At 52.6% G+C, this 25,410-nt stretch overlaps 1 protein-coding gene across 6 annotated transcripts in view; it reads right to left on the reverse strand.

Moving 5' to 3' along the window:
• BIRC6 (baculoviral IAP repeat containing 6) overlaps nt 1–25,410 on the reverse strand; it is a 2,386,688-nt gene that overhangs the window by 158,451 nt on the left and 2,202,827 nt on the right. For all 6 annotated transcript variants that reach the window (XM_086926902.1, XM_086926900.1, XM_086926901.1 and 3 more), the window contains one exon: nt 16,327–16,437. In XM_086926902.1, the coding sequence (XP_086783028.1) occupies nt 16,327–16,437 (111 nt within the window). The remainder of the gene's footprint in view (nt 1–16,326; nt 16,438–25,410) is intronic.

Here is a 25,410-nt window from a genome sequence, read left to right on the forward strand (position 1 = left end):
GACTAGGAGCTGTCTTGTTGCAGAAGGTTGATGAGGAAAAGAGAACAGTGTTGTTTATCTCCAGACGTTTGAGAGGTGCTGAATGTGATTATTCAGTTGTGAAAAAGGAGGCTCTTGGTGTGTTTTGGGCTATACGTAAGTTGAAGAAATTCCTGTGGGGAAAGGAGTTTAAAGTTTTGTCTGACCACAAACATCTTAAAGAGGTTTTCTACAAAGAAGGGCATTGGTTTTGTTTCCCATCGCAATCGCAAATGGGCGATAGCTCTCCAAGAATTTGATTTTGAGGTGTCGTACTTGTGAGAAGTTGGCCTGATATATGATGTTCACTAGTTCTAGTGATCACCTTGTATCAGTCGAAACAACCCTTATGGTGATTGGTTGTAAGTCAACCTGATAGACCAGCTATTCTAGTAGCGCGGACAAAAGCAGTCTTTAGGCTAAACTCTTTATGGCATGTGAAGCCAGCTGTTTTACCACATATAACCTTTGAATACCAAATGAAAAGGACACCACACAGTTTGTTATGAAAATAAAGTTATTTATTAACTAACATACACCTCTGAACTCTTTATGAGGTCAGAGGGCTAAGCACATGACAAACTCTTAGGAAAAATACGTTTAAGTTGCACGATTTACAATGGTGCCCTAGGGGCACGTCAAACCATATACTAAGTAAGTGGAATGTGAAAGTCAATTGAAGGAATGGAGCTGTCCAGAGGTTGTAGGATCGCTGGGACCACGCTATACTAACTTGAGGTAGGTAATAGGAGGCCCACGGAGCGCGTGTGCAGAGTGTGAACTCACACGCGAGATGCGTACAAACGTCTATGGACAGTACAGTTTAAAGAAAAGGTGAGTATGGACGTTCCTGACTAGATAGGACTGAAACGACAACGGAACTGGACACTAGGAGAGTCAAGCTACCCTTGAGCACCGAAATGCTCGTGTTACCTCACCCACAGGCTGCGGGTGCATAGGTGCAAAGTCGTGTCGGGTTTCCGCGTCGGAGTCTATGGAGCCTTGAAGAAAGATGCTTCAGGCGACCAGGAGGAAGGTGTCCGGTGCAATCCAAGGGTGGATTGGTGAAGAGGAGAACCTGAAAGCAGAGGGGACAATGTTCAACGTCACTAGCCAGTGACTGGAGTGGAACCAGGAGTGGAACCAGATGTCGTCGTCGCGATCAGGTGAAGGTGGACGCTTGTCTCTGCAGCCACGTGGACCAGGTGGTGTCTTCGACGACCAGGATGGAGGCACGAGCTGTCCCACGCAGGCTCTCGCTGTAGGCGGTGTCGTCTCCGGATTCGGGTTCAACAGGCCGTGGCAAAGGCAACCCACGCGGTGAGTGGAAACGGCGTCTGGAGTGCACCAGGAGGGTCCGGGGTGCTCCTCTTTTGGGAGGGAGCATGGGCCAGTCTGGAGCAACCAGACCAGCAGAAAAGTTATCGGTGTTCGTCGTCTAGGAGGTCACTAGCCAGCCGGCAAGTGACCAGACAACGTGTCGAGCAGCAAACAGGCAGAAGGGCCCCACGCAGATCTCGTGGATGCTGGAGGGCTGGTCTTCGGTGCCGGAGCTGCTCGGGGTCGGGGCTTCTCAGTCCCCAGAGCACTTGGATGAGGATACCTCAGGAGTCGTGCTGGAGCGAAGTGCTGCTTCTTTCAAGATGGCCGGTCCCACATGTCTCGTCGCACCCATGCAGATGTGGGTTGAGGTCAGAGAGGTCTGGGAATCCGGGTCTCGTCGGGCTCTGAAGTCTGGATCCTTGCAGGAAGACGACAAAGGGAAGTCGCGGTACGCTGATGGTGCCTGCAGATGCAGGGTGGACACTCCTTGCCCACAAGGGAGATTCCTTCTGTCTTCTGTGGAGCAGAACGTCGAGGTCCAGAGTTTCTTCTTGTGAAGTTGATCAGGATGCACAAGTTACTACTTGTGTAACGATATATCTGTAAGAGACATTAGTTAGTGATAGATTCCTTACCTTAGAATATTCCCAGGCGTCAGACTGGATCCGGAAAGTTTTGCGTAGCAGTACCCTTGCGCGTCGGTAGGCGCCGTGATGACGTCGTCGGAGTACTTAGACGCCGCCTCCGCGTGCTGACGTCAGTTCTTAGCCACAGCTTGTCCGCGCCAGAAGCGCAGAGCTATGACAAAAACCGACACTGGTGCCAAGAAACTAGGGCCCTGAAAGGGGATGACCTTAACCCTAGATATCGGTTCGCAGAACGGGGAGGATGGGTGGGTCGGTAAGGAATCTATCACTAACTAATGTCTCTTACAGATATATCGTTACACAAGTAGTAACTTGTGCATCTGAAAGAGACACGTTAGTGATAGATTCCTTACCTTAGAATAGATACCCCAGCAATACCATCCCGTGGTGGTGGGTCTGCGAACCAATATTCACACCAGGAAGTCCTGGAGAACGGAACGGCCGAAGTAGCCGTCCCTCCGGACTTGACTGTCCAGGCAGTAGTGCCTTGCAAACGTGTGCAACGAGGCCCACGTAGCTGCCTTGCAAATGTCCTGCAAGGGCACACCTCGGCCCAAGGCAGTTGTAGTGGCTGTGGCGCGAGTGGAATGAGCCCTCAGCCCAACAGGGGGTTCCTTCTTAGCCAAGGAGTAACATGCCTGGATGCACATGATAATCCATCGAGAGATGGTCCGTTTGTGCACCGCTTTCCCTTTCTTAGCGCCCGCGTACCCAACAAAGAGTTGATCATCCACCCGGAACTGCTGTGTGCGGTTCAGATAAAATGAGAGCGCACGTTTTGGGTCCAGACGGTGGAGCCTCTCCTCCTCTCTCGAGGGGTGCGGAGGCGGAAAGAAGGTGGGCAATGTGATGAATTGCCCAATGTGGAAGGCCGTGACCACCTTAGGCAAAAAGGAGGGCCTAGTCCTTAAAACAACCTTGTCCGGATGGACTGAAAGGAAAGGAGGCTTACAAGAGAGAGCCTGGAGCTCACTCACTCTCCTGGCAGAGGTGATGGCTACCAGGAAGGCAGTCTTCAAAGAAAGAAGGCGAAGAGGACAGTTGTGAAGTGGCTCAAAGGGAGCGCACATCAGAAATGTTAGAACCAGGTTCAAGTCCCACTGAGGCATTACGAAGGGAACAGGAGGAAAGGTATGAGTGATGCCCTTCAGGAATCGATTTACGATAGGGGACTTGAACAAAGAAGGTTGGTCAGGCAGCCTCAGAAAGGCTGAAAGAGCCGAAAGATAGCCCTTGACAGTGCCCAGAGCAGAGCCCTGCTGGGCAAGAGAAAGAAGGAAGAGAAGACCTTCAGAGAGAGGGGCATTGAGGGGATCCACAGCCTTTGCTGTGCACCATGCCACAAATCTGTTCCACCTGCAGGCGTATACCGTCTTTGTGGAGGGACGCCTGGCTGCCAGAATGATGTTGCAAACTTCAGGAGGCAAGTCAAATGGCCTCAACTGTCGCCGCTCAATCTCCAAGCATGGAGGTGGAGACTGGACAGGTTCGGGTGGAGAACCGTCCCCTGCTGCTGCGACAGAAGGTCCTCCTGAAGAGGCAGACGAACCGGGGGATCGACTGACATACTGAGTAGCTCGGGATACCAGTACCTTCGTTCCCAGTCCGGAGCCACAAGGATGACTTGTGCCCGGTCGTGCTTGATCTTTTTCAGCACTCTGGGCAAAAGAGGTATAGGCGGAAAGGCGTACAATAGACCGCAACTCCACTCGCGACGAAAAGCGTCTCCGAGCGAGTGCCGCCTTGGAAATTCCAACGCGCAGAACTGATGACATTGCGCGTTCTCTTCGGTGGCGAATAGATCTAACCAAGGCTCTCCCCATCGCAGAAAGAGGCCATGCGCCACGTCCGAGTTCAGACGCCATTCGTGATCCATCGAGCACCGACGGCTGAGTTCGTCCGCCCTGGCGTTCAGAGAACCTGCCAGGTGTTGAACCACCAGAGTCACGCCCTGATGTTCCAGCCATTGCCAGAGACGCAGAGCCTCCTGGCAAAGGGTCCACGATCCCACTCCGCCCTGTTTGTTGCAGTACCACATGGCGGTAGTGTTGTCCATGAACACCTGCACTGCACTCCCTCGGACAGACGGGAGGAATGCTTTCAGTGCCAGACGAATCGCCCGCAGCTCCAACAGATTGATATGGAGCCGGGACTCCGCCGGAGACCAGAGTCCTCTGATCTCCGCCTCTCCCAAGTGGCCTCCCCAGCCCTGGAGGGACGAGTCCGTCACAACTACGTGCTCCGGTTGGGGAAGGGAGAGGGATCTGCCGTTGACCCAATCGCGGTCCGTGAGCCACCACTGCAGCTGTCTCGTAGTGCCCTCCGAGATCAGGACATGGTCGGACAGGTTGTCCCGGTGCTGGGCCCACTGAAACTTCAGGTCCCACTGCAGAGCCCGCATCTGCCACCGTGCGTGATGCACCAGAAGGATGCAGGAGGCCATCAGCCCCAGAAGCCGCAGCGTCAACCTGACCGAAACCCGGGACAACGGCCCGAAGATCGGAATCAGAGCCTGTATATCCCGAACCCGCTGTTCGGGCGGGTAAACCCGAAACTGCGCCGAGTCGAGAACCGCTCTGATGAAAAGGAGCTTCTGAGAGGGGCACAGGTGTGACTTCGGCACATTGATGGAAAATCCCAAATGGTGCAGGAGATCCGCTGTAGTCTGGAGGTGGCTGACGACTGTCTGGGGCGAGCCCGCCTTCAACAACCAGTCGTCTAGGTAGGGGAAGACTGAGACCCCTAACCTGCGCAGATGAGCCGCGACCACCGCCATCACCTTCGTGAACACCCGTGGGGCGCTGGTAAGGCCGAAGGGGAGCACGGTAAACTAAAAGTGCTCGAGGCCTACCGTGAACTGCAGGTAACGCCGGTGGGCCGGCAGGACGGGGATGTGGAAATATGCGTCCTGCAAGTCCAACGCTACCATCCAGTCTCCTGGGTCTAGGGCAGCCAAGACCTGAGCCAGTGTCAGCATTTTGAACTTCTCCTTCCGGAGGAAGCCGTTGACGTTCCTCAGATCCAAGATAGGGCGTAGGCCCCCTTTGCCCTTCTTGGGTACCAGGAAGTAGTGGGAGTAGCAACCACGTCCTACTTCTGGCCCAGGAACGCGCTCGATGGCCCCCTTGGCCAAGAGGGCCGAAACTTCCTCCTGCAGGAGCCGCAAGTGATCCCCCGATACGCGGTGGTGTTGCGGTGGCATGGCTTGAGGGGTCGTCTCGAAGGGGAGGGAGTAGCCCCTTCGGACGATCTGCAGCACCCACCTGTCCGAAGTGACTGTGCGCCAGTGAGAGTGGTGATGGCGAACCCTGCCTCTCACTGGCGTCACATGGGCCGAAAAGCACGGACTAGGAGGGTTTAGAGGCGGATGCTGCGGGGGCAGGTGTGGACTGGCTCCGCTTGGTCCCCGACCGCCTTCACGGCGGTTTCCACGGCCGCCGCCGCGCTGGACGATAGTTTGCGGCGAGTGGCTGGCGGCACGTGTGGGGGCGCCCCTTCCTTGGCCACGAAAGGAGCGAAAGGCACCCATTTGCTGGCGCGGGGCCGAGAGGCCCAAGGACTTGGCCGTAGCCCTGGAGTCCTTAAAGCGCTCAAGCGCGTGGTCTGCCTTGTCGCCAAAGAGGCGACGGCCATCGAACGGCATGTCCTTGAGTGTATTTTGGACGTCTGCCGAAAAGTTTGTGGATCTCAGCCAGGCGTGGCGTTGTACCGCCACCGTCGTAGCCATCGCTCTGCCCAGCGAGTCAGTAGTATCCAGTCCGCACCTGATTGAATACTTTGCTGCGTCCCGGCCCTCAAGTAGGGCTTGGCCGAGTTTGGCCCGTACCTCCAACGGACACTCTGGCAGCACTTCCGCCACCGTCTCCCACAGAGAGTGGGTGTAACGGCCCAAGAGGCATGCGGTGTTGGAAGACCGCAGTCCCAAGCTAAGGGACGAGAAGATCTTCTTGCCCTAGTTCTCGTACCTCTTGGACTCCCTGTCCGGCGGGGCCGACGGGAAGGCGGTCTGGGAGTTAGAGGCCTGGATAACCAGACTCTCGGGGGTGGGGTGGGTGGACAGGAAACATGGGTCGCCCGGGGCCGGGCGGTGGCGTCTGGCCACGTTCCTATCTACAGGCGAACCTGTAGCGGGCCTGGACCAAGTGCCCAAAATAACGTCCGTCAAGGCCTCATTAAACGGCAGCAGAGGCTCCATGGAGCATGACTGCGGCTTAAGGACCTCAGTTAGGAGGTTAGTGCTCACGGCCGCGACGGGGACCTCAAGGCCCAAGGCCTTGGCAGCCCTCATCAACACCACTCCATAAGTAGCACCCTTCTCCGAAGCCACGGTAGGAGAGACAAATCCAGTGTCTGGAGAGGTGTCCAGGCCACTGGCCTCCCCAAGGTCTCCTGTCCAGTCCATGTTAGACTGGCATTCCCTTGCCAGAGGGTCCTCAGACCCCTCCCAATTCTCCTCTTCCCCCATCTCCTGAGATTCAGGGTCGTAAGTGAATGAGGATGGTTCATAGAAACTAAAATCTCCAAACGGCGTCGAGATCGGCGCCGATAGGCGTCGTCCCGACGTCGGAACCGACTGAGAGGAGGCATCGGGGACGGTGCCGCCCGAGGACGCCGCCAGAGGGGACACCACACGGACCGACGCCGGGGGGGTCGTAAGGTCCACCGGTGACGATCCATCGCCCGAGGAGGGTCCAGCGGCGCCGGGCCCGAAGGCGCCGACGACGCCGGGGCCGCTGTACCCTGCGGCGCCGGGCCCGAGGGCACCAGCGGTGTCGGGATCGTGGGGCCCTGCGGCGCCGGGCCCGAAGGCGCCGGCGGCGTCGAGGCCGAAGCACCCGACGGCGTCTGGGTCGTAGCCCCCGACCCACTAGGGCCCCTAGACGGGTTCGCTGGGCCCGAAGGCGCCGCGGAACCCGTCGGAGGAGAAAGGGACCTCATGGCCATGAGGAAGCGCTCGATCTCCTCCAGCGTCGCGTTCAGCCCAGGGACCGGGTGGGTATGGGGCCGAACGCGGCGCCCGCGACTCCCGAGGAGCCGCGTGGGCGGTGTCACCCGAACGCCCGGCCAGAGCTTTGGGGGGAGTCTGAAGAGCAATGATGTCTCTTCGACTTCTTATGCTTCTTACCTGACGACTTGGACCCGGAGGGGTGGCGTCGACTCCCGGAGCTGTGACGGCTCCGTCCGCGCGACCTGTCCCTCGACCTCCCGTGGGACCAGGACCTAACACAGCGCGGGGCCGACTGGCGGATTTCGAGTCGCCTGCGGGACCGCTCCCGCCTGGCCTTCCTCGAAAGGGCCCGACAGTCGGAGCAGGCCTCGGCGTCATGGTCGACGCCCAAACACATCAGGCACAGGCGGTAGGGATCCGTGACCGACATGGTACGGTCGCACTCGTCGCAATGCTTGAATCCGGGCATCCCTAACGGCACCGTCGGAGTCGTAAAGACTTCGAAATGGATCAAAAGATCACAAAAGTTTAGTCAAAAAGTGACTAGGGAACTGCTCTTTCCAGATCTGCGCTGGCTGGCGCGGAAAAAAGAAGAACTGACGTCAGCACGCGGAGGCGGCGTCTAAGTACTCCGACGACGTCATCACGGCGCCGACGACGGACGCGGAGCCGCAGACGACGCCTACCGACGCGCAAGGGTACTGCTACGCAAAACTTTCCGGATCCAGTCTGACGCCTGGGGATATTCTTAGGTAAGGAATCTATCACTAACGTGTCTCTTTCAGATAATCTCATTTGGAATGGGACCAGCTCCTACCTTTATTCGGCTAAAGGGGGCTGCACTACGACTAGGTCCCTCCTCTGGGTGGGACCAGGAAGGGGGGTGGTTACACCCCTATTCCTTTGTCCGGTCTTGCGCCAGCTCTGGGGCTGGAGTGCCCTAGGAACTGGTTCTGACCGGTGTATGCACAGGGCACCTTGTGTGCACCAGGCATGTCTCATTCCTTTCAGCCCTGGCCTACCTAATACACAAAATCCTGTCTGGGGTGGTGCTAGCACCTCCCAAGGCAGGAAACCCTTTGTCCGAGCCTCCCTCGCTGGAAGGACTCCCAGCAGCAGGAGGTCAGACTTGTGTCTGTGGTGGCAGCATCCATTTTGTGATGCTGAGGCTCGAGTTAACTTTAACCGGGGTTCACAGTTACATACATGTCGTGTCCCTCTAGAAGGGTGGAATGCTACCCCCGTCGCCAGAATTGGCGAGGGGGTAGTATTCCAATTCGTATGACACCTTACTCGACATGTTTTGATAATGCTATACCAAAGTTAGCATTTGGCCGCGAGGTTCATAATGCACTTAAGAGTATATGGTATAGTGTTATCATGGAACAGCTATTAGGACTTGGTTCCGCAAGCTGCAAACGGGCTCAGCTCATGCCAGAGCACCATCTCACATAATTCCAAGCACTCTGCCTTCAGGATTGATAAGGCCTGCCATAGGAGTGACTGATAGGAGAATATGTGTCCATTTTAGGGTTAGATATAGGAATACTAAATCTAAAGCAAAGGGTGATTACACCCCCTTGCCCCAGCTGTCGTGCAGCCAGTTGTGTCAGATTTGGATGGCCAGCCAGGGGTGGCATAATACATGCTGCAGCCCCTGGTAGTCCCTGGGTGCACCTATGCCCTGGGTACCTAAGGTACACTGTACAGGGGCTGATAAGGTGACTCAGTATCCAATTAGTTATGTACCTAGAGTACATGGAATCCATTTTACAGAGAGAGCAGTGGGCCTGGGGTCCTGAATAGCAGGGCCCCAGGTCAACTAAGTCGAAAAACCAGCAAAACACCAGGCAAAAAATTGGGGGCAACCATAGTCAGATATCCACCTTCCTACAGTACTTACCTGGTGCAAATAATGTGCTTGCTGATAATGATGTTTTACAAAGAATTATTACCATGGTGAAAGGCGGTTGGTGTGAGAAGAAGGACGGTGATGACATTCTCAAGAGGTTTTTGGCATGTCAAAGAAGATTTGGCTTTAGTGGATGAACTTGCGTGGAAGTAAGCTTGTTCCGCCATTTACTTTGAAGGATAAGTTAGTCAGAAACGCTCTGGCTTCGCACATGGGCATTGCTAAAACCAAGGAAAGAATCAGAGAGGCGTACTGGTGGTCCGCCATGGATGTGTTTGTGGAGAGGATTGTTTGTGACTGTGCTGAATGTGCACATTGTGACAAATTACTCAAATGTAGGGTTCAACCCATGATTGTTAAAGAACAAGCAGCTGGTCCATAGTCTGACATTTCAATAGATATTTTAGGACCTGTAAGTTTCAATTCTCAAGATCGTTATGTCATTTTGTGTATGGATTTGTTTTCGCGGTGGCCTGAGATAAAGGTTGCAAATTCTGTGGAGGCTATTGTGGTGATTGAGTGTTTAGATGAGCTTTTTGAGAGTGAAGGTTTCCCGCAAACACTCTTGTCAGCTAATGGTGTTCATTTACTTCGAAAGTAATGCAAGATCTTCCGTCTTTCAGGGGGATTAAGCACAAGAAAGCTTCTTTGTATCATCCCCAAAGTAATGGTGTTGTAGAAAGATTCATCAAGGTTTTGAAGGAATATATGCAACTGGCAAGATCCTGTGGTGATAATTGGGAGGTGGCCTTAAGAAAGAAATTCAGGGAGTATAGGTTCACTCCTCATTCATCTACTGGTGTGGCTCCTTTTCGTTTGTTCAAAGGAAGGATGGCGAATACTGAATTTGTTCCCTCTTGTTCCTTAATGTGTGACAATGTGGGCAGCACAGATGGCTGGAGAGAAAGGGAGAAAGGTATTATGGCTGAACGGAAGGTTCGGTAGGATGAAAGAAAAGCTGTCAAGAGTACTGTAGTCAATGTTGGAGACTGGGTCAAGATTAAGTCGCCAATGTGAGAAGTTGGCCTGATATGTAGTGCTCACTATTCTAGTGATCACTGTGTATCATTCCAAACGACCATTATTGATGATTGGTTGTAAGTCAACCTTATAGACCAGCTATCCTAGTAGCGTGGACAAAAGCAGTCTTTAGGCTAAACTCTAGAGGGCGTGTTAAGCCAGCTGTTTTACCATCACATATACCCCTTGAACACCAAGTGAAAGGACACCACACAAGTTGTTATGAAAATAAAAGGATATTTATTTATAACAAGTCTACCCTGAACTCATTATGAGTCAGGGAGCTAAGCACACAACAAAACTCTTATGAAAATACTTTAAGTTGCACAATTTACACAAATGCCCGAGGGGCACGAAAAACCATATACACTAAAAGTGGAATGCGAAATACTAGCAGGTAAGTAACAAGACCCAGAGGCTTCAGGATCGCTATGACTACACTACTGAACCCTAATGTTAGGAGCAGGAGGCCTAGGGAGATCGGGTGCAGAGTGTGCACTCTCACGCGGGATGCGGGACAAAGTCTATGGATGCTAGTATTCGTAAAGTTAGTGTTATCGGACGAATCCGACTAGGTAGAGCTGAAACGAAAAAGGATCTGGACACTTAGATAGTGAACCTACGTTGGAGCACCGAAATGCTCAGGTTACCTAGCCCAGGGGCTGCGGCAGCATAGGGTTCAAAAGACGTCGGGAATCCTCGTTTAAGTCTATGGAGCCTGAAAGAAGAAGTTGCTGGCAGGCGACCAGTGATGATGTTCGGAGTGATCCAAGCCTGGATCGATGATGGAGACGACCTGAAAGCAGAGGGGACTCAGTTCTTAATCACTAGCCAGTGATTAGGTGGGCACCAGGATGGCACCGGATGAAGTCACCTCGACCAGGTGAGTGGGCGACGCTGGACTCTGCTGTCCCTCGGACCAGGAGGCGTTGTCGGCGACCAGGCTGGAGGTGCGAGCTGTCCCACGAAGGTGTCTGCTGTCGGCGATGCTGGACCCAGGATTGGGGCAACAAACCTTGGCAAAGTCAAGCCCACGCGGTGGAGTCAAGATGGCGTCTGGAGTGGACCAGGAGGGTCCGGGGTGCTCCTCTCTTGGAAGGGAGCAAGGGCCAGTCTGGAGCAACCAGACCAGTGGTGTAATCGTCGTGGTTCGTCGTCAGGAGGGCCACTAGCCAGCAGGCAAGTGACCGGCAACGCAGTGAGCAGCAAAGAGCAGAAGGGCCCCACGCAGATCTCGTGGATGCTGGGGGGCTGGACTTCGGTGCTGGAGCTGCTCAGGGTTAGGGCTTCTCAAACCCCAAAGCACTCACTCGAGGATCCCTCGGCGGTCGTGATGGATAAGCGTCGTGTAGTTTTGAAGATGGCCGGTCCCTTCAGGTCTCGTCACACCCACGAATCTCAGCTGGGCTGATGATGCAGGTAGAGGTCAGAGATGCCAGGGAATCCGGGTCTCGTCGAGCTGGGCAGTCTTGATCCGGAGGATGGACGTGCAGCAAACCGCAAGCGCTTAGATGGTGCCCGCTGGTGCAGGGTGGCTACTCCTTAGCCACAAGGGAGAGTCTTCAGAAATAGTCAAGAGTCCTTTCGTGGAAAGTAGTCAAGATTCAGAATTATCTAATTTGCGAAGGGGGCCCGCTCCTATCTTTATACTAAAGAAAAGGGGCTGGCACGCGACTAGGTCCTGCCCATGGGTGGGACCAGGAGGGGGGTGGTTACACCCCTTTCCCGTGTCCGGACTTTCCCCAGCTCAGGGGCTGGTGTGCCCCTGGAACTGGTTCAAGCCGGCATATGCACAGTGAGCACCGGGGTGCCACTTGCAGTCGCCTTCCTCTCAGCCCTGCCTACCTGGGATACACAAAACCCTGTCTGGGATGGTGCTAGCACCGCCCCTGACAGGAAACCCTTTGTCCAAGCTCTCCTCGCTGGAAGGACTCCCAGCAGCAGGAGGTCAGACTTGTGTCTGTGGTGGCAGCATCCATTTTGTGATGCTGAGGCTCGAGTTAACTTTAACCGGGGTTCACAGTTACATGCATGTCGTGTCCCTCTAGAAGGGTGGAATGCTAACCCCGTCGCCAGAATTGGCGAGGGGTTAGTATTCCAATTCGTATGACACCTTACTCGACATGTTTTGATAAAGCGATACCAGAGTTGGCATATAACCGTTTATAATGCACTTAAGAGTATATGGTATGCGTTATCATGGAACAGCTATTAGGACTTGGTTCCGCAAGCTGCAAACGGGCTCAGCTCATGCCAGTGCACCATCTCACATAATTCCAAGCACTCTGCCTTCAGGATTGATAAGGCCTGCCATAGGAGTGACTGATAGGAATCCATGTGTCCATTTTAGGGTTAGATATAGGAATACTATATCTAAAGCAAAGGGTGATTACACCACCTCGCCCCAGCTGTCGTGCAGCCAGTTGTGTCAGATTTGGATGGCCAGCCAGGGGTGGCATAATACATGCTGCAGCCCCTGGTAGGCCCTGGGTGCACCTATGCCCTGGGTACCTAAGGTACACTGTACAGGGACTGATAAGGTGACTCAGTATCCAATTAGGTATGTACCTAAGGTACATGGAATCCATTTTACAGAGAGAGCAGTGAGCCTGGGGTCCTGAATAGCAGGGTCCCAGGTCAACTAAGTCGAAAAACCAGCAAAACACCAGGCAAAAAGTTGGGGGCAACCATAGTCAGATATCCACCTTCCTACAGCCAAGGAAACTGGAGGTATTTCCAAATTTATCAAGCCTTTTCAGGTTATTAAAGTGTTTAAGAATGCCATAAAGACAAGTGATCACAAAATTTAGGACCTCAGAAGAGTTGCAAAGTTTTGCCCTTTGTCATGTATGGGTGCAACCCGTATGCCTCCCACACGCGTGGTGGTTCCAGAGTCTGAAAGTGATGAAAGGGGGTCTAAACCGTTTAGCTTGAAGCGAGTTCCCCTACGATTACAAGATTGTGTTTCTTGATCTATTTAATATATTTTGCATTATTTTTACCACACTTTAGTTTCTTACATCTTTAATATGTTTTATTGTTTGCAACAGCTTATATATTGGTTGTTTATTTGTGACGGGTGAGGTGTCGTGGTGTTCTTAGCATTTCCCTCTGACAGCCGCAGCTTCTAGAACTTGAAGTGTGGTGCGTGCTCGTTGCCTAGTGCTGTTTAAAGTTAATGTTCAGTGGTGCTTGTGAGAAGTTGGCCTGATATGCAGTGCTCACTATTCTAGTGATCACTATGTATCAGTCCAAACAACCCTTATTGATGATTGGTTGTAAGTCAACCTTATAGACCAGCTATCCTAGTAGCATGGATACGAGCAGTCTTCGGGCTAAACTCTAGAGGGCGTGTTAAGCCAGCTGTTATACCATCACATATACCCCTTGAACACCAAGTGAAAGGACACCACACAAGTGTTATGAACATAAACAGTGTATTTATTTAGATCACAACAGCCCTGTACTCTTTATGAGGACAGGGTACTAAGCACACAACAAAGCTCTTAGGAAAATACGCAAAGTTGCACAATTTACACAAATGCCCGAGGGGCACGAAAAACCATATACTATGGAAGTGGAATGCGAAATTACTAGCAGGTAAGTACTTGACTAATAGGCTTTGGAATCGCTAGGACTACGTTACTGAACCTTCAGATTACTAGTAGGAGGCCTAGGGGACTCGGGTGCAGAGTGTGCACTCTCACGCGGGATGCGGGACAAAGTCTATGGAGGGTAGTAAAAGTAAAGTTAGTGTTCTCGGGCGAACCCGATAAGGTAGGTTGAAAACGACAGTGGATCTGGACCCTTGGATAGTGAGGCTATGCTGGGGCACCGAAATGCCGAAGTTACCTAGCCCAGGGGCTGCGGCTGCATAGGTCTGAAAAGACGTTGGGAATCCTCGTTGACGAACCAGGAGCCTGAAAGAAGGAGTTGCTGGCAGGCGACCAGTGAAGATTGTTCGGTGGATCCAAGCCTGGATCGAAGATGGAAGACACCTGTAAGCAGAGGGGACCAAGTTCTGAATCACTAGCCAGTGATTAGATGGGCACCAGGATGGCACCGGATGGAGTCACCTCGACCAGGTGAGTGGGCGACGCTGGGCTCTGCAGTCTCACGGACCAGGAGGCGTTGTCGGCGACCAGGATGGAGGTGCGAGCTGTCCCACGATGGTTGCTGCTGTCTACGTCGCTGGACCCAGGATTGGGGCAACAAGTCTTGGCAAATTCAAGCCCACGCGGTGGACCTAAAATGGCGTCTGGAGTGGACCAGGAGGGTCCGGGGTGCTCCTCTTTTGGAAGGGAGCAAGGGCCAGTCTGGAGCAACCAGACCAGCAGTGGTGATGTCGTCGGTAAGGCCACAAGCCAGCGGGCTAGTAGCCAGACAACGCGGTGAGCAGCCAAAAAACAGAAGGGCCCCACGCAGATCTCGTGGATGCTGGGGGGCTGGTCTTCGGTGCTGGAGCTGCTCAGGGTCGGGGCTTCTCGGACCCCAAAGCACTCACCAGAGGATCCCTTGGCGGTCGTGCTGGATAGAAGTCGTGCAGTTCTGATGATGGCCGGTCCCTCGAGGTCTCGTCGCACCTACGGTTCTCAGCTTAGCTGTAGAGGTAGGTAGAGGTCAGAGGTGCCAGGGAAGCCGGGTCTCGTCGTGCTGTTCGGTCGGATTCCGGAGGAAGGACGTGCAGCAAACCGCAGTGTTCTTAGATGGTGCCTGCGGGTGCAGGGTGACTACTCCTTAGCCACAAGGGAGAAATCTTAAGAAGAAGTCGAGAGTTCCTTTCGTAGAAAGTAGTTTCTTGATTCAAAGATGATCTAATTTGGAAGGGTCCCCGCTCCTGCCTTTATCCTAAAGAAAGGGGTGGGTACGCAACTAGGTCCTGCCCTAGGGGTGGGACCAGGAAGGGGGGTGGTTACACCCCTCTCCCATGCCGGACTTTCCCCAGCTCAGGGGCTGGTGTGCCCCTGGAACTGGTTCTAGCCGGCAGATGCGTAGTGAGCACCAGGGTGCCACTTGCAGTCACCTTCCTGTAAAGCCCTGCCTACCCAGGATACACAAAACCCTGTCTGGGATGGTGCTAGCACCGCCCCTGACAGGAAACCCTTTGTCCAAGCTCCCCTCGCTGGAAGGACTCCCAGCTGCAGGGGGTCAGACTTGTGTCTGTGGTGGCAGCATCCATTTTGTGATGCTGAGGCTTGAGTTAACTTTAACCGGGGTTCACAGTTACATACATGTCGTGTCCCTCTAGAAGGCTGGAATGCTAACCCCGTCGCCAGAATTGGCGAGGGGTTAGTATTCCAATTCCTATGACACCTTACTCGACATGTTTTGATAAAGCGATACCAAAGATAGCATTTAACCGCGAGGATTATAATGCACTTAAGAGTATATGGTATGCGTTATCATGAAACAGCTATTAGGACTTGGTTCCGCAAGCTGCAAACGGGCTCAGCTCATGCCAGAGCGCCATCTCACACGATTCCAAGCACTCTGCCTTCAGGATTGTCAAGGCCTGCCATAGGAGTGACTGATAGGAATCTGTGTGTCCATTTTAGGGTTAGATATAGGTATACTATATCTAAAGCAAAGGGTGATTACACCACCTTGCCCCAGCTGTCGTGCAGCCAGTTGTGTCAGATTTAGATGGCCAGCCAGGGGTGGCATAATACATGCTGCAGCCCCTGGTAGGCCCTGGGTACACCTATGCCCTGAGATACAGGGTCTGATAAGGTGGCCCAGTACCAATTGGTAAATGCACCTAAGGTACACGTGTCAATTTAGTGAGAGAACAGCAAGGCTGTGGGTCTGATTAGCAGGCCCACAGCCAGAGAAAGCCGTAAACCAGTGAAACAAAAGCAAAAAAATCTGGGTGATCATAGGATTGCAGACCCTACTCTCCTACAGTGCTCAGCTCTCTGCTGAATTGGATCTCAATGTAACTCTGTTCTTCAAAAAACCCTCATTAAACTACGGTTTATGTCTAAGACCACTTTTTGGAGAAGACTAACCTTCACGTAATGGTTGCGGCTTGCTGAACACTAAAAATTTTAATATAAGACAAAGTCTGTAAGAAAGCCACTCTTAAACCAAGCTTTCACATACATTTTCATTTGGTCATACATACAATGTGCTCAGATCTACGGGGTGTCAGAAGTCTAAAATTATTTTACATTAAAGGGTTATGAAATTCCTCCCAACCCCCTTGCAGCACAAATACTGTAAAATACAGAAAGATGCCGCCATGCACAATGATGCGAAGCAAAATATAAACCTCAAACAATAAAAGAAAACGTGCATGCCCAAGTAATATCTAAAAGAAGCTCTTAAAAAATTAATGGCTGAGGACAGGGCAAAAAAATGCTGTTTCGGCTTCTAACTTCTGGATGCAAATCACACCCTAAAATAATTTAAAGGCTCAAATGTTTAAAGAATAAAAAGTGAAACAATACACAACTTACCAAACTGTAGTCTTTTCATAATGGCCACATACTTCTCTTCAAGAGATCTTATAATTGATAAAGGTTTTGACTTTGCAGTACACTTTTTGGAGTATTCAGCCAGTTTTTTTTCTGTTGGACAAACAGTACGTTCATATTAAAATCAGATTTTGCTTTCAGGAAGCAAATTCAACATTAATTTCACCCTTGTCAAGCATTGACGTTAATCGTGACCCATCTTACACTTAACAAACATTCATTTTTTAAACTAGCATAAGTCAGGCTTTGATGTACTGTACCCCCAGAGGCATGTTGTTCATCCTAAACTCACAGGTGTAAAAACTTTCACCTTTGGTTCTGGGAGTAGGAAAAACAAGAACATTTGTCAGCCTGCTCCATTGTCATGGAACATGGGCACTGAAGGAAGGAAGGATCCTTTTAGCATGGTTACCCCCACTTTTTGCTCGGTGTCAGTATGTTTTTGACCTATTCTGACTTGGACCCTCCTAATCAGGACCCCAGTCACTGTGCTTTCTCCCTAAATTGTCCCTGGTAAGTATTTTTGTACATCCACAATTGGTTACTGGTGTACCCTTATAAGTCCCTAGTATAAAGTACTGAGGGGGTCTCCCATGGGCTGAGGCATGTATTACACCAGTCCATGTTAGTCCATTTAAACTGTGACTACAGGTCTGCCATTGCAGCCTGTGTGAGTTGGTGCTTGCACCTCTCACAACAGATATGTTTACTTATTTCTTAGGTCACTGCACTTCAAGAACAAGTTACTTACCTTTGGTAACGATATATCTGGAAGAAACAGTAGTTAGTATTAGATTCCTTACCTTAGAATATCCCCAGGCGTCAGACTGGATCCGGAAACCTTTGCGTAGTAGTACCCCTGCGCGTCGGTAGGCGTCATCTGCGGCTCGGCGTCCGTCGTCATTTGCGCCGGAGTACTTAGACGCCGCCCTCGCGCGCTGACGTCAGTTCTTATACACAGCTTTTCCACGCCAGAAACGCAGAGCCATGATAAAAACCTACACTGGTGCCATGAAAGTAGGGCCCTGAAAGGGGATGACCTTAACCCTAGATATTGGTTCGCAGAACGGGGAGGATGGGTGCGTCGGTAAGGAATCTAATACCAACTACTGTTTCTTCCAGATATATCGTATTAGATTCCTTACCTTAGAATAGATACCCTAGCAATACCAACCCCGGTGGTGGGTCTGCGAACCAATAATCACACCAGAAAGTCCTGGAGGATGGAACGGCCAAAGAAGCCATCCCTCCGGACTTGACTGTCCAGGCAGTAGTGTCTTGCAAACGTGTGCAGCGAGGCCCACGTAGCTGCCTGACAAATGTCCTGCAAGGGGACTCCCCGGCCCAGGGCAGTAGTAGCCGCCGAGGCCTGAGTGGAATGGGCCCACAGCCCAACAGGAGGTTCCTTCTTAGCCAAGGAGTAGCATGCCTTGATACACAACACGATCCACCGAGAGATGGTCCGCTTGTGTACCGCCAGTCCCTTCTTAGCCCCCACGTAACCAACAAAAAGTTGGTCATCCAACCGGAACTGGTGTGTGCGGTCCAGATAGAACGAGAGCGCACATTTTGGGTCCAGACGGTGGAGCCGCTCTTCCTCCTTTGAGGGATGCGGAGGCGGAAAGATGGTGGGCAAGGTGATTGACTGCCCGATGTGGAAGGCTGTGACAACCTTGGGCAGGAAAGAGGGTCATGTCCACAACACAACCTTGTCCAGATGGACAGAAAGGAAAGGAGGTTTGGAAGCAAGAGCATAGAGCTCACTCACTCTCCTGGCAGAGGTGATGGCAACCAGGAAAGCAGTCTTCAGAGTAAGAAGGCGAAGAGGACAGTTATGAAGTGGCTCAAAGGGAGCGCACATCAGATAGGTAAGAACAAGGTTCAAGTCCCACTGGGGCATCACAAATGGAACAGGGGGAAACATGTGTGTGATGCCCTACAAAAACCTATTTACAATTGGGGACTTGAACAAAGATGGCTGATCAGGTAGCCTTAAAAAAGCTGAAAGGGCAGAAAGGTAGCCCTTGAGAGTGCCCAGAGCAGAGCCCTGCCGGGCAAGAGAAAGAAGGAATAGAAGAACCTCAGAAAGGGGGGCAGAGAGAGGATCCACAGCCTTTGCTGTGCACCATGTCACAAATCTGTTCCACCTGCAGGCGTATACCGACTTTGTGGAGGGACGCCTGGCTACCAGAATCACAGTACAGACTTCAGGAAAGTCAAATGGCCTCAACTGTCGCCGCTCAATCTCCAAGCATGTAGGTGGAGACTGGACAGGTTCGGGTGGAGGACCGTCACCTCCTGCTGCGACAGAAGGTCCTCCTGAAGAGGCAGACAAACCTGGGGACCGACAGACATACTGAGTAGCTCGGGATACCAGTACCTTCGTGCCCAGTCCGGAGTCACAAGGATAACTTGAGCCCGGTCGCGCTTGATGATCTTCAGCACTCTGGGCAGAAGTGGTATAGGTGGAAAGGCGTACAACAGACCGCAACTCCACTCGCGACGAAAAGCGTCTCCGAGGGAGTGCCGCCTTGGAAATTCCAACGCGCAGAACTGATGACATTGCGCGTTCTCTTCGGTGGCGAATAGATCTAACCAAGGCTCTCCCCACTGCAGAAAGAGGCCTTGCGCCACATCTGAGTTCAGACGCCATTCGTGATCCATCATGCACAGCCGGCTGAGTTCGTCCGCCCTGGCGTTCAGAGAACTTCTAAAGAAAGAGCCCCATGTCTGGGTTCAGAGACCTGTCTCGTGTGGTGGCTGACTTTACAGAAAAATATCTAAGTGTAGCCAAAAAAAAAGAAAGAAAAATGTCTTTCTTATAGTCCCCTCACTCACCGGAGTTTCCTCACGGTGACATGCTTCATCATTGGGGTCCTCCCAGTTCTCTACGAAAAGGGGCGTGCTACGACTTGCGGAACTACGTAGGAGCACTGTAATAGTGAAGGACTATGTGTGGTGTAGGGAAAGTGGAGTGGAGTGGATGGGTGTATGTGAGTTTAAAAATACCGTGCTAGTGGGCCTCAATGTTTTATTCTGCTCCTAGACCGGTATGTTAAAAAGGGGGGGTTTATACTGTGCACCAACCTATAATGTAGCTGGATCAGTATATGGTCAACATGTTTCACGCTACCCCAAGCGTTTCTTCAGGACCATACAGGGACCAGCCCTGTATTGTGCCACTCCTAAAAAACCTAGAATTAGGATTAGGAATCTGTTAGTGAAAAAAATTATTTACAGTGATTAATGTTGTTCCTAATTGGTACACGTGTAGTTCTACATACATACGCTTGGTTTTGGGCGAATGTATTGCTCACTGGTGAACTTTTGTAGGTGCTTAATAGCACATCATGGTCTCTTAGGGGGCGGTATTGCCTCGTTGGAAACAATGTTCCGAATCAGCAATGCCGCGCTGTGTTACCTAGCTGCTTCCCCTCGGACCGCATCTTCCTACATTCGCCCAAAACCAAGCGTATGTATGTAGAACTACACGTGTACCAATTAGGAACAACGTTAATCACTGGTCCTGAAGAAACGCTTGGGGTAGCGTGAAACATGTTGACCATATACTGATCCACTATTACAGTGCTCCTACGTAGTTCCGCAAGTCGTAGCACGCCCCTTTTCGTAGAGAACTGGGAGGACCCCAATGATGAAGCATGTCACGTGAGGAAACTCCGGTGAGTGAGGGGACTATAAGAAAGACATTTTTCTTTCTTTTTTTGGCTACACTTAGATATTTTTCTGTAAAGTCAGCCACCACACGAGACAGGTCTCTGAACCCAGACATAGGGCTCTTTCTTTAGAAGTATACCTCCTTTTTCCCTCCTTTTTTGTGCATGTTCAGAGAACTTGCCAGGTGTTGAACCACCAGGGTCACGCCCTGATGTTCCAGCCACTGCCAGAGGCGCAGAGCCTCCTGGCAGAGGGTCTTTGACCACACCCCGCCCGGTTTGTTGGAGTACCACATGGCGGTGGTGTTGTCCGTGAACACCTGCACTACGCTCCCCCGGACAGAGGGGCGGAATGCCTTCAGTGATAGACGAATAGCTCTCAGCTCCAGAAGGTTGATATGGAGCAGGGACTCCGCCGGAGACCAGAGGCCTCTGATCTCAGCCTCCCCAACCTAGGAGGGACACGTCCGTCACAACAACGTGCTCCGGTTGAGGTAAGGAGAGGGACCTGCAGCTGACCCAATCGCAGTCCGTGAGCCACCACTGCAGCTGTCTCGCAGTGCCCTCCGAGATCAGGACAAGGTCGGACAGGTTGCCCTGATGCTGGGCCCACTGAAACTTCAGGTCCCACTGCAGAGCCCGCATCCGCCACCGGGCGTGATGCACCAGAAGGATGCAGGAGGCCATCAGCCCCAGAAGCCGCAGCGTCAACCTGACAGAGACCCGGGATAAAGGCTGAAAGATTGGTATCAGAGCCTGTATATCCCGAACCCGCTGTTCGGGAGGATAAACCCGAAACTGTGCCGAGTCGAGAACCGCTCAGATGAAGAGGAGCTTCTGAGAGGGGCACAGGTGTGACTTCGGCACATTGAGGGAAAACCCTGTAGGAAGGTGGATACCCAACTATGGTTACCCCCAACTTCTTGCCTAGTGTTTAGCTGGTTTTCGACTTAGTTGGCCTGGGATCCTGCTATTCAGGACCCCAGGCTATCGGCTCTCTCTGTAAAATGGACTTCATGTACTGTAGGTACATACCTAGTTGGATATTGGGTCACCCTTGTGAGTCCCTGTATAAGTGTACCATAGGTACTCAGGGCATAGTTGCACCCAAGGCCTACCAGGGGCTGCAGCATATATTATGCCACCCCTGGCTGGCCACCTAATTTGACACAACTGGCTGATCACTCAGCTGGGGCAAGGTCGTGTAATCACCCCTTGCTTAGGTATAGTATCCCTATACTTACCTTATATATAGACACATAGTAACCTATAAGTCACTCCTATGGCAGGCCTTAACAATACTGGAGGCAGAGTGCTTGGTTATGTGTGAGATGGTGCTCTAGCCTGAGCTGAGTGTCTGCAGCTTTCGGAACCATGTCCTTATAGCTGTTCTATGATTTTGCCATACCATATACTCTTAAGTGCATTATGAACCTCGCAGTTAAATGCTAAGTTTGGTTTGGCTTTATCCAAACATGTTGTGTAAGGTGTCATACGCTTTGGAATACTACCCCTTCGCCAATTCTGGCGACGGGGGTAGCATTCCACCCTTCTAGAGGGAGAAGACATGTTAGTTCTGACTATCCTGGTTAAAGTTAACCAGAGCCCCAGCATCACAAAATGGATGCTGCTGACACAGACACAAGTCTGACCTCCTGCTGCGGGGAGTTCTTCCAGTCACAGAGGTTTGGACAGTAGGTTTCCTGCTTGGGGAGGTGCGAGTACCACCCCAGACAGGAGGATGTGTATTGGGAAAGGGAGGGCTGAATAGATTGAGACACTGCCTGGAGCACACTAGGTGCTTCATGCATACCCCAGTTCAAACCGGTTACTGGGGCACTCCAGTCCCAGCTCTGGCGCGAAACTGGACAAAGGAAAGGGTGTGTAACCACCCCCCTTCCTGGTCCCACCCATAGGAGGGACCTAGTGAGTAACCCAGCCCCCTTTAGTTGTATAAAGGTAGGAGCTGACCCAGGAGACTTTAGATTAATCCTGGAATCGACTTGAGACGAAACTCTGGACCCTTCGACATTCAACTGAGCTGAAGACTGAAGAATCTCCCTTATGGCCAAGGAGTGACGACCCTGGGCAACCAGGCACCATCCAGCAACTCGACGGCTTGCTTTGTCCCCGTTCCCGCCGGCACCCGAGCACAGGGCCCGACAAGACCTCGACTCCCAGACCTCTCTGACCCCACTGCACGACTCCAGCACAGCTGAGCTCCGTGGAAGGCGTCGGAAGGCGTCGGAACCCGTGGAACCAGGCAACTTGGAAAGTCTTCAACTTGCTAACAGCGCAGCTCCTGAGGTATCCTTGAAGCTGTGCACTGGGGACAAAGACACCCAGACACCGAGCTCCACCTGCACCGAAGACCAGCCCTCCCCACTCCACGAGATCTGCGTGGGGCCCTTCTGCTTGTGTTCTGCTCAACGCGTTGTCCGGTTGCTGGCCCGTTGGCTAGTAGCCATGTGGCGACGATCCTCTTGAAAATCCATCGCTGGTTGCGTGCTCCAGACTGGCCCTTGCTTCCCTGCAAAGGTGAAGTACCTCAGACCCTCCTGGTCTGCACCAGAAGCCTTTTGTGTATCCTGCGTGGGTTGCCTTTGCTTAGGCTTGTTGGCTCCGATCTTGAAGCCGACCCCTCCATCTTAGAGAACCTTCGTGGGACAGCTCCTCTCCAGCACCTGGTCGTCCTCGACGCCTCCTGGTCCGCGTGGCTGCAAAGACAAGCTTCCCGACAGCGCCTGATTGCTCCTCGACGACGTCTGGTTCCACCCGGTCACTGGCTATTGACCTAGACTCTGTCCCCTCTGCTTTCAGGTCTTCTTCAACTCCGATCCACCCTTGGATCCACCCGGACATCTTCCTCCTGGTCGCCTGCAGCATCTTCTTCCAAGGCTTCATAGGAATCAACGAGAAAACCAGACACACTTTGACACCTATGCACCCACAGCCCGTGGGTGAGGTAACGGAGTACTTCGGTGCTCCTGTAGGGATTGACTATGCTAGTGTCCAGTTTTGTTAGTTGTATCTTCCTAGTTAGACCGGAAGTGTCCTAAATCTCCATTTACTTACCTTTTAAGTTCCTATTGACTTTCTATTGACTCTCGTGTGAGTGTACTGACACTGCACGCGCCGCCTGTGGGCCTCCTACTCCTACCCTAAGGGTCAGATAGTGTAGCCCCAATGATTCCCTAGGCCCTAGGCCTCTTCCTTTCCCAAGTCGTGGTGCTTATACCACTTACTTAGTATATGGTTTTACGCGCCCCTAGGGCCTAACTGTAAATTGTGCTATTTAAAGTATTTCTGAGAGTAACTTGTTATGTGTTTTTGCCTCTGACCACATAAAGAGTTCAGAGGAGTGTGTTAGTGAATAAATACATAAATATTTTATATATATCCTGTGTGGTGTCCTTACATTTGGTATTCAAGGGGTTACATATGGTAAAACAGCTGGCTTTACACGCCCTCAAGAGTCTTTTAGCCTAAGACTGTTCTGTCCACGCTACCTCTGGGATAGCTGGTCTATAAGGTTGACTTTACAAACATCACCATAAGGGTTGTTTGGACTGGTGCAAGGTGTTCACTAGAATAGTGAACATCATATACCAGGCCAACTTCTCACAAACCCCAGCTGGTGCAGGAGGTCTGCCGTTGTCTGGAGGTGGCTGACGACTGTCTGGGGCGAGCCCGCCTTCAACAACCAGTCGTCGAGGTAGGGGCAGACTGAAACCCCTAACCTGCGCAGATGAGCTGCGACCACCGCCATCACCTTCGTGAACACCAGTGGGGCGCTGGTAAACTGAAAGTGCTCGTGGCCTACCGTGAACCATAGGTAGAGCAGGTGGGCCGGCAGAACGGGAATGTGGAAATAAGCGTCCTGCAAGTCCAAAGCTACCATCCAGTCTCCTGGGTCCAGGGCAGCTAAGACCTGAGCCAGTGTCAGCATCTTGAACTTCTCTTTCCGGAGGAAGCCGTTGACGTTCCGTAGGTCCAAGATAGGGCGTAGGCCCCCTTTGCCCTTCTTGGGTACCAGAAAGTAGTGGGAGTAACAGCCACACCCTACTTCCGGCCCAGGAACGTGCTCGATGGCCCCCTTGGCCAAGAGGGCCGTAACTTCCTCTTGCATAAGTTGCAAGTGGTCCCCCGACACGCGGTGGTATTGAGGTGGCATGGCTTGAGGGGTCGTCTCGAAGGGGAGGGAGTAGCCCCTTCGGACGATTTGCAACACCCACCTGCCCGAAGTGACAGTGCACCAGTGGAAGTGGTGATGGCAAACCCTGCCCCCCACTGGCATCACATGGGCCTGAAAGCACGGACTAGGGGGCTTTAGAGGTGGATGCTGCAGGGGAAGGTGTGGACTGGCCTCGCCGTTGTCCCCGACCACTGCCACAGCGGTTTCCACAGCCGCCACCGCGTTGAATGTTAGTCTGCGGTGTGTGGCTGACAGCACGTGTGGGAGTGCCCCTTCCTTGGCCACGAAAGGAGCGAAAGGCACCAGTTTGCTGGCGCGGGGCCGAGAGGCCCAAGGACTTGGCCGTAGCCCTGGAGTCCTTAAAGCGCTCAAGCGCATGGTCAGCCTTGTCGTCGAAAAGGTGACGGCCATCGAACGGCATGTCCATAAGAGTGTTCTGGACATCGGCCGAAAAGTTGGCGGACCTCAACCAGGCGTGGCGACGTATCGCCACCGTCGTTGCCATCGCTCTGCCCAGTGAGTCGGTGGTATCCAGCCCACACCGGATAGAAAACCGTGCTGCATCTCGACCCTCCGCAAGGGCTTGGGTGAGTTTAGTCTGGACCTCCGCCGGACATTGTGGCAGCACGTCCGCGACCGTGTCCCACAGAAAGTGGGTGTAGCGGCCCAAGAGGCACGCGGTGTTTACTGATCGCAGTCCCAAACTCAGGGAGGAGAATACTATCTTAACGTAATGCTCGTACCTCCTGGATTCCCGATCGGGAGGGGCCGTCGGGAATGCATTCTGGGAGGTGGAGGCCTGGATGACTAGGCTCTCAGGGGTGGGGTGTGTGGACAGGAAGCAAGGGTCGCCCGGAGCCGGGCGGTGGCGTCTGGCCACGTTCCTATCTACAGGCTGACCAGTAGCGGGCTTGGACCACATGCCCAAAAGAACGTCTGACAAGACGAAACGGCAGCAGAGGCTCAGCCAAGCATGACTGCGGTTTAAGGACCTCAGTGAGGAGGTTAGTCCTCACGGCCGCGACAGGGAGTTCCAGGCCCAAGGCCTTGGCCGCCCGCGTCAGCACCACACTGTGGGCAGCCCCCTTCTCTGTAGCCACGGTGGGAGGGGAGACAAAACCAGTGTCTGGCGAGGTGTCCAGTGTACTGGCAATCCCAAGCGCACCTGTCCAGTCCTGCTGAGACTGACACTCCTGT

Source organism: Lissotriton vulgaris, chromosome 6, assembly GCF_964263255.1.
Source record: "Lissotriton vulgaris chromosome 6, aLisVul1.2, whole genome shotgun sequence".
Classification (NCBI taxonomy): domain Eukaryota; kingdom Metazoa; phylum Chordata; class Amphibia; order Caudata; family Salamandridae; genus Lissotriton; species Lissotriton vulgaris.